Here is a 10,015-nt window from a genome sequence, read left to right as displayed (position 1 = left end):
ATTTTTAATGAAAATATTGGAACCGAAAATACTTTATATGTAGCTAAAATTATGTACTATTAGATAATATTACCAGAGTATTTAGCAGAATTTGTTTCCTTTGTTGATGAATTTAGAGTGACTATTACCACAGTGGTGTGGTCATAACCGCTGTCACCGTTACCAGAACTTCTTAGGTCCTACCTTATCACCTTGTTTGTTTTGATTCAAAAGTTTGGTTAACCTTTGAATTTATGCTTTCGGTGATTCCTTGATCACTAATAATTCAGCTATAGTATAGGAAGTTGAGGAGATAGATTATTTTGCTTTTCTTCCATTGATTAAAACCTGCAAAAGATGGTATGTAATGGGACAGAAAACATAATAGTGGGGTTAAGTAAATTCGAACCCACGGTGGGCTTCAAATGTTCCTGCGTGGTAAGTTTCGGATGGTGTATAACTCATCTTGTTCAGTGATTGAGCTTGCCTTCACCTGAGACAGATGAGGTATACATCGACTTCAAGAGAAACGGCGGCGCGAACACCTACAAACGACTCCAACGCTCAAGTTAATAAGAATAGAAAAGAAGTATAATATCACTCGGAGAGAGTAGTGTACCTTTTACGAAATTGGGATTTGATATTTATAGAATGTTATCTCTTCAGAAAAGTTTAAATATTTGCCTGATTTTTCGGTCATCATTTGAGTTTGTTTTTGAGTGGGATGTTATCAGCAAAATTTTCTCTAACTGAAGATAAACAACATTTGTTATTGAATTTAAATTTCGATTTACAGACATAGTTAGAACGGATTATAATTATCGGATGAACATATATACTAACTTTATCATTATTAAATCAAATTATAAATTTCATTATTCCAATGATAATTTACTTATTTAAATCATTATAATAATAAAATTATTTGATTATCTTAAAACTAAAATGATTATAACTTTATTCTTCTATTTTTAATATAAATCATGAAATTTATAGATGTTTTAGATTAAAATGTGAAATCAGGATATCCACGATATATATTAACTGGATCTATGTATGTAAGGTAGTGCTAAGGAGCCAATGGTTTAAGTGTATAATGTGTACAATAGACTATTGAGTTATAAAATAAACATCATCTATACTATCTAGAATAACCATTTGAGTACTAGGGATAATAAACATCTCAGGTCCTCATCCAAAAATTTTGAACTAATTTTTGAGTTCTTATACCATGTCATGATACCACTCATCCCAAAAATTTCAACTGATGAAAAAAAGTAATAATAATTATATCTCTAATACTTTTTAAATTTTTATTATACACATTGTACAAACATTTTATTAGCTCCCTATACTTTCTCATGTATAAATCGTTGTTTCACCTTAGGTGTGGAGTTTCAAAAAGTTTAACTAATCCCCATACATATACCACGATTTAGTTAAAAAGGTGTTGTATGTAGCTTATAACACGTAGCACCCAGCCACCACCGATTTATTGCTCAACTTGATTATTAATAATGTTCAACTCAGACTATTATATTTGTCGGCGTAATAATGATTTGTATATATTTTAAATTTAAACCCTATTGATTAATTATCCCACAACAGGTTTCTTAGAAGTTAGGTTGCTTTTTGGTGATAAGTGATAACGATGTTACCGAGGTATAATTTCATCTGTCTAATTAAGTGATTATGTAGACTAAACTTTGATTAATTAATTAATTGATTAATTATATATTAATTAACTTAGCCAATAAGAGATAGTATCGGTAATTAATTAACTATATATTAATCAGTTCTAGACTTCTAGACTTCTAGTGATTGTTTGGGATTACGTTAATTACTTTAAACAATTTTAGTAATTGATGTTTAGGATTATTTTAATTATTTTAGTCACTTTTAGTGATCATTTAGGATTAGATTAATTATTCTAATCACTTTTAATAATTGTTTAGGGTTGAATTAATTATTTTAATCACTTTTAGTAATTTAAACAATAAACAATAATTATATGATTAGGTTAATTTAATCACGTATAGTAATTGTTTAGAGTTAAGTTAACTATTTTAATTGCTTTTAGTAATTATTTAGAATTATTTTAATTATTTTAAATGACTTTTAGAATAATTTTTTATTTTTTAATTTATAAAAATTGCTTGGAATATTAAATTAAAAAAATTTTAACAAATGCTTGTGGTGCTTTGTTTAATTAAAAATTTTAATTAATAAACTAATTAACTCGATCAAGCTACATATCCACGAACCTTTCTATATTCTTTATTATTAGGCAAATATATTGCTCTCCGAGGTGTGTGAAACTATGAACAACTTCACTTCATTGGCTAGTTTGAATCGAAAAATAATTAAATTGAAGCCATAAATCGTGGGTGCTACGTGTTTTAAGCTGCAACACCTTTTTCAACTAAATCGTGGTATATGTACGGGTATTACTTTTTAACTCTTAAAACCTTAGGTGAAACAACGATTTATGCATAGATCCAGTTAATATAAATCTTGAGCAATGTTTTGGTTTTATATTTTAATTTAAAATTTCTACAAATCTCACTATTTATATTAAAAGTCCGCCATCTTACAAATCGATCTTTATTGTACATTATGAGTCATAATTCATTTTTATTTTAAATTTATAACGAACGATCTTAATAAATTATTATTCTGACTTAATGACAAATGATCATAATATCAACTCTATGCCTATAAAAGCACTAACTTTTATATTTTAAAAAGGACTGATATGATAAGTTATATTTTATGTCTAATATTTTATATTTATAGAATTATTATATATCTCTTAAATACTTACTAACTTGAGTATCGAAATGCCTTTTGTAGGTACCCACACTACAAGATTCTTAGTGATTGATGGAAGTTTTATAGTGGAAGTTTTTGAAAATCTCCCCAACATCTCTATTTGTAGCAATTTTTAAAACCATCCTAAATAAATTTGCACATAATTAATACAACCACACACCCAAAGTCCCACCCAAACACTCAAAAGCTCATATCAAAGATGCAAAATAGGGCTAGCTTAGAGTGAGAGAGAGAGTGAACAAGACCTACTAATCGAAATCTTAAATTGTAGTTGTCACCATCGTCGTCGTCGCCGCCACCACCACTGCCACTGCCACTACCACAGCAATTCATCTCCTTGCCGCTAGCACCAATGCCACCACGTGCTTCGACAATCTCTTTTCCAGTTGCCTTTTTCGTTAGCACGTCTCTTGAGGGCGACACGGTAACTTTTGAGATCTCCTTCTACGTTCTTTTGTGCATTCTTATGGAAACTTTTTTTTGTTAATTTTGTTATTTCCTCCACATTATTTTAGTTTGATTGATTACTTCTCTGATTTCGGATTTGGCTTGTTACTTTTGCGATTATTCAGTAACTTGATGGCAATACAATTAGTGTTGATATTTTTGCTTACTGATTTCGCAACAAAATTTTCATTTTAATGCAAGGAAGGAATTTGGTTCAGACACTATTGAAATTTCAAAATAACAAAACTAATGTGTGATAAAATGCTCAAGTGGAGGAAGGAATTCGGTTCAGATACTATTGTAGAGGTATTGCTTTGAATTCGTTAGATATGTTATAGAGTAAAGTATCGTTTTTGTCCCCAAGTTTGGAGTAAATCTTATTTGTGTCGCTAATGTTTAAATCGTCCTATTTGTATCCCTAACGTTTATAAAAGTGGTTCAATGTTATCCTACTAGCAATTATACTAACAAATCAGATTATATTTTTCAATTATTCTCATTTGGATGTATTCATTCTCAATTAGATCTTACTTGGATGTGTTCGATTTTAATATTATACCCGCTATTTGTGTTTAGATTCAATTATGTCCCTAGAAAAGTGAATTATGTAAATGTTGTAGGAATTAGTTTCAACTTTTGATGAGCTATTTTTCGGAGTGGATCATCAATTCTATCCCAAAGATTTGTATTCTAACTTCAAGAATAGATTTTTAAAACTCAAACTAAAGTGTTTATGATATGTAATTGACGGCAGGATAACATTGAATCACTTTTACAAATGCTAGGGATACAAATAGGACGATTTAAACGTTAGAGACACAAATAGAATTTATCCCAAACGTTGAAGACAAAAACGATACTTTACTCTATGTTATATTATCATGATTAATTGTTAGTTTGAGTTAGGGTGTGTTGTTGTATAGGACTTTGATTTCAAGGAAATCAATGAGGTGATAATCCTTCTTTGAGCCTTAGACTACAGCAAAAGTTCATGTGAGCATAAAGAACTTTACCTTAAATTCTCTTGTATTTGTCATGAAAAATGGATACAACATGGTAACTAAAACTTGTGATTTATCTGCAGGTTCTTGGTAACTAGTATAATACTAAATTTCTTGAAATAATCAATTCAAAGTGAATTCATGAATAGATTCAGTATTATTATTGTAAGAACTAATGAGAAGGTTCTTAGTTATAACAATTATCATTTTTCACCATTTTACATGTGACATTGCACTGACTCCATTTTTCAGGTGAGGAATGAGAGGTTGTTTTACAAGCTTCTGATTGATAATAACATGGAGAATCTTCTTCCTGTTGTTTACACTCCAACTGTTGGAGAAGCCCGTCAAAAATATGGAAGCATTTTATTATGCATGCCTCTGATATGATAAATTTTTAGCAGATTTTTTTCCGGCTATACCAGAGAGTCAAGTGGTACTGTTCAATTTAAAGCAGGAAAGACTAAAGTTGGTGATGCTATTGATGGGGAAATTAAGATAGTAACTGTTGCGTTATGTGTCTTGATGAAGTCTAAATTGTGGGAGAAGTCATGATGATGCAATCTAACATACTTTTGTCTATATTTTACATAGTATGATTGTAACCATTGAATATTTAGGTCACCGTTATAGTGGCTGCAGTACTAGAAGGGCTCTCGTTAGCAGTAACCTTAATGTAAGTTTGCTAATTCCCTCTAACCTAGTACTTTTAGGTAGTGTTTGTTTGCAGAGACTAGAACTGATACTGTGGGACAGGGTCTCAGTATTGTGTTTGTTGAGGTAGAGACTAGCACTGAAAATTGTGTCTCTGTCTCAATAATTTGAGTATTTCAGTGCTTTAAAAAATTGGGGACACTAGAGACTGGGACAGAGACAGAATTTGAACTAATTAATTTCTACCTAAAATACCCCTAACATAATTATGTAATTCCAAAAAAATTACCCGTTCACTATATGAAATTAGGGCTTCAGTTTTTACTGAGCCCCTCAAAACACCTTCTCCTTCATGCTCGAAGGAGATCCTGGTCGGCGTCCATAGGCAGCGAAGGTCCGTCAACCGCGCCGGCGTAACTGGTTGAAGGTAAGCGCTTGGGACTTTCGACGTCCTCTCCGTAGGCCTCCGTTTCTGATGTCGTCTCCCTTGTTCACAGATCTGGCGGTCCCACGAACCTGTAGGAGAGAGCCTGCCGAGTAGGTGTGGAGTCCATCTGAGAGTTGTTGCGACTACAGTTTCTGTTATCTAGGTTAGTAATTCTCCCTTTCTGTGATCTGGGTTCCTCTGTCTTCATTTGGTGTGGGATGCAGTTCGGGTGAAGAGGTTTATGTGTAATTTATTTTGTGGAACACTAGTTGGCAATAACTTAATTGAATGATTAACTTCAAATTATTGTCATAACTGTATTTTATTTGGACATAATAGGAATGGATATATGCTGTAGTCCTCATTTGCCACATGAAACATACTTGTTGCATGCATCCCTTGCATCTGCTGAAATTGGAATCAATAGCATGAGTCACGTTATAATAATAATAATAAGGAATCTCAATTCAGTGTTATGTATTGCTTGCGTAGATGAGATGAACCCGATTCATGTCAATGTTCAGTGTTTCGGTATTTTAGGTATTTTAGTATAGTTTTAGTTAATTGAAAGGGTGTAACTATAAATTCTGTTTGTTGGGTGATTAGAGCTTGCTTCTTTGCTAAGGTAAATGTTCCAAAACTATGCTAATTTATTTTATGAAATTAATGATGGAATCTTAATTTAGAGACTGACACTACTTTGTTGTTAACGTTGGTTTTCATAAAAATTCCAAAGTCCAAACTCCATACTCCCTTTAAAGTTTTGTTTGTTTCTTATTCTTTTAGTTAATAAAAATATATGGTAAGCATTTCCTTGGATGTAATCACGTTATTTATTTTAATAAAAATTTTGAAGTTGTGTAAGAGTTGTTTGGAAATTATATTTTTTTTTATGAAACGATTTTGGTAGGAAGAAATGGAGCGGTCGGAAATTATTAAGCGATGCGTGTCTTTTTATGAAGAGATGAGATCCAACCATGAAGAAAGAATGTTGTTCTTTGTGCTTACGCTGTTTGTTTACTTTAGGGATAGAACTACTGGGCAACTATCGTTAGGTGGAAGAATGAATAGTAGAATTAGACGTGAGGCGTTAGAGCGTATTGTTGGTGAGGGTGATAGGAATTGTATCTGGGAGTTGAGAATGAACACAAATGCCTTTGATAACTTGTGTGAGTTGCTCCAAGTTCAGGGAGGACTTACAGAGGATGGTCATGTAAGCTTGCCGGAGCAGGTTGCGACCTTCTTAATTATCTTAGTGCATCACAAGAAAAATCGTAGTCTACAAGTTAGATTTTGTAGGTCCGGCGAGACAGTGAGTAAGTATTTTAATAAAGTTTTGAAGTCTGTAATACGGATTCAAGGGATGTTGTTCGCGAAGGCTACACCAGTTGCCGAGGACTGTGTGGATCCCACATGGAGAAGGTTTAAGGTAGATCTTATTTGATGTTCTGTATGATTCATGTTTATCTGATGGATTCTCTATCTGAATATCAAAGCTTTCTATGGATGGTAGGGTTGCTTGGGAGCATTAGATGGCACTTATATAGAGGTGATAGTCCCCGAGTCTGAGAAGGCAAGGTATCAGACAAGAAAGGGTAAAATCTGCACGAATGTCTTAGGGTTGTGTAACCGGGAGATGGGTTTTGTCTACGTACTCAGCGGATGGGAGGGTTCGACATCTGATTCACGGGTACTTCGAGATGTAATAACTCGTCGTAATAGTCTTAAGATACCCCACGGTAATTATGCCCTCTCTATAGTTAAGCTTATACAACTAGATTTAGTTCATGATAGCCACCGTCTTACCTTATTTGCGTTACTTGTGCATAGGTAATTACTATTTAGTTGATGCTGGCTACACAAATGGTCCGGGGTTTCTTGCACCGTATAGAGGGACTCGATATCATGTAAGAGAGTGGGCCCAGGGAGCACGTGCACCGCGCAACTACCAAGAATATTTTAACCGGGTACACTCTTCTGCAAGGAATATTATTGAGCGCTGCTTTGGCTTGCTGAAGAAGAGGTGGTACATCTTAAGAAGCCCTAGCTTTTATCCCCTAAAGACACAATTTCAGATAATTATTGCCTGTTGTTTGCTGTAAAATTTCATTAGAAAGAGTATGGAGATGGATCCGGAGGAGGAAGGTAGCATATTGGATGAATTCACGCCCGATGGAGACGAGGAACAAGATAGATTGATCGATCTGGTCGAAAACACGAACGAGTGGAGTCACTGGCGTGACAACATAGCAAATGAGATGTATGAAGAGTGGCGTGCGAGTCATACGGAGTAGTGTTGTGTGGTTTAGGGTTGTTGTAATGGCGGCAATTTTAGTTGTATCAATAGTTGAGTGTTGAGACATTGTAACAGCACATTATTTAATTTTCGGGTACTGCGTATTTGTGATATTGTTTGGTGTTTTATTTTCATTTGTAATGGCAACGACCAGTGTTTTAATAATTGAACTACTTGTCTACTTTTTCCTTATTTCATCTCTTATGGCAAAGACCAGTTTTACTAATTTTATCTGTGGTGTAATTCTTTGGTATTCTTCATTGGTGATAAGTGATTGTAACTTACATTATTAATGCAGGGTTTTTATTATCGTAATATTGGTAGCAAGAAATGAAGAACAAGCGAATGTGGAGTGATGAAGAGACATTGGCCTTTGTTGGCTTCATGGAGGAGTTTGTCGTTGACGGTCAGCGGGCTGATTGTGGGCAGTTTAAACCGGGAACATTCGAGAAACTGGCTTTGAAGATGTTGGAGGCTTTCTCCGGTTGTACACTGACCGCGAAGCATTGCAAGAATAAGCACAAGCGGCTGAAGGAGAAGTACCAGTACGCCGCTGATATGCTTGCTTGTAGCGGATTTGGCTGGAACAACGAGAAACAATGTGTTGAGGTTGACAGCAAAGACGTCCTTGATGCTTGGTTGAAGGTGCGTGTGTTTGAAGTATTTTATTGGGTTGTTCTCACTGTGTGCTACTTGATAAATCTGTTTGAATATCATTGGTATAAATTGATCATTCTTGAATATCTGGCTGAAATTTTTCCCTGCCAGATTGCTCAGTTTAAGCACTTCGATATTTGTATTGAAATTTGACATGATAGGATCCTACTTATCATTGGATTGACAAAACCATTTCAGTAATGCAGCAGACAATAATTCATTGAATCTTTTGTGTTACATATGTGAGATTGCTAGAGTTAATGCCCAGAATATCATGAGCTCATCACGGATTAGTAGCTCACCTACACATAAAATGTGAGCACTTAATTTATCTTAAATTTTGGGATTGACAAATTTTCAAGACTTGGTGCAGATTATGTAGAAAAGGATTCAAACTCAAAAGATATACCCTGAAGAAAGGTGGATTTGAATATAATTAATACTATGGTAACTGTTTGATTAAGTTTGCAGTTTCATGAGTGGAAAAAACAGTGATCTAATGATTTCTGATATAGTTATCTTGGTTATTGAGTTGTTTTTGCTGAATTATTTTGTACTTGTCCCAATGATGCTCTGAATGGCTACTGATCAAGTTTGATTTTAGCATAAAAGAAATATTTTATGTCCTCATATTTGTCTTGTGGAGCCATTGCATGTGATTAACACAACACTATGGCTATGACTATGTTTGGATATTAATAACAGGCTGTTATATTGTTGAATTTATCTTGTAGACATGATATGATTGATGGATACGAGTACTATTTCCCACTTTTTGACTATGATATTTTAATTTCTTTCTGTTCGTTAGATTAGCTTATACTTACTATTTTTGATGCGATACGAGTAATAATTCCCAAAGATGCGATATTTTTGTCTAACTTCATGAGTGTGTTTACCTGTAATTATCATGTTTTCTGAATGTTACTAATTCCGGTGTACAAGTTTCGTAGGCACATCCGACCAAGTTCTACAGTCCTGGCAAGCCATTTCCTTTATTTCACCGGCTGGAAGGTATCTTTGGATGGGAGTGGCGGCCGTTAGTGGCTTCGATGCGGAGGAACAGGTTAACGAAGAGACAGACGACACTGCTGCTGGATTTGATCAGTCCGAGATGTCTCCACCTCCAGACCAAGACGGAGTTGCAGCAATGCAAGGACAAGCATCACATTCTGAGGTCGGTGCGAGCGCGGGAAGCACTAGGCAATGCGGGAGGAAGAGGAAACATGTTGACGTACTCAAGAGGATGGCCAATCAGATTCAGCAATCATCGGCTGACCAACGAAAGAATGCCCAACTGATAGCTGATGCCATTGTTGGTGTGAACGAGAAGTGGAAGGTTGGCGAGAAGCTCACACAGCTTGGATTCGGTGATGACGATGTGGTCAGGGCGATACTGAAGTTTGCCGAAAGTCCTAATGTGTATGCACACTTCTGGGGCTTGTCAGATTCACAAATGATTGGGCTCGTGCGTTCCATTATATGAAGTTGAATACTTGTTAAGTTTATTAGCTTTGGCTTCTGGTCTTAAGTTTGGTTTAGGGTGTTAACTTTTTGGAAGTCGGGTTTTAGGATTCCAGGACAATGTTATGTTTAGCATGGTAAAACTTTGGTACCATCTGTGTGTTGCTATGTTTTCCATGCCTAACTATGCAACTTCCTTTGTTTTGCTCTTATTTGGATAAATACTTTGGTGGATGATTACCAATATTAACAACTCTC

At 34.7% G+C, this 10,015-nt stretch overlaps 1 protein-coding gene across 1 annotated transcript; it reads left to right on the top strand.

The window, feature by feature from the left end:
• The first annotated feature begins 7,148 nt into the window (after positions 1-7,148).
• On the top strand, positions 7,149-9,779 carry LOC107490368 (uncharacterized). Its single transcript, XM_021143068.2, has 4 exons — positions 7,149-7,307; positions 7,935-8,281; positions 9,247-9,336; positions 9,402-9,779. The coding sequence occupies exons 2-4, from the start codon at positions 7,967-7,969 to the stop codon at positions 9,777-9,779; spliced, it is 783 nt and encodes a 260-aa protein (XP_020998727.2). The 5' UTR covers positions 7,149-7,307; positions 7,935-7,966.
• The last annotated feature ends 236 nt before the right edge of the window (positions 9,780-10,015 follow it).

This window comes from Arachis duranensis, chromosome 5 (genome assembly GCF_000817695.3).
Source record: "Arachis duranensis cultivar V14167 chromosome 5, aradu.V14167.gnm2.J7QH, whole genome shotgun sequence".
Lineage (NCBI taxonomy): Eukaryota > Viridiplantae > Streptophyta > Magnoliopsida > Fabales > Fabaceae > Arachis > Arachis duranensis.
This window is presented reverse-complemented; position numbering and strand designations above follow the sequence as displayed.

Excerpts from the sequence above, each read along its gene's own strand:
- LOC107490368 (XM_021143068.2), top strand. The coding sequence starts at position 7,967 with ATGAAGAACAAGCGAATGTGGAGTGATGAAGAGACATTGGCCTTTGTT. Across the intron at positions 8,282-9,246 it reads TCCTTGATGCTTGGTTGAAG|GCACATCCGACCAAGTTCTA; the intron begins GTGCGTGTGTTT and ends CAAGTTTCGTAG. Across the intron at positions 9,337-9,401 it reads GATGGGAGTGGCGGCCGTTA|TCCGAGATGTCTCCACCTCC; the intron begins GTGGCTTCGATG and ends GGATTTGATCAG.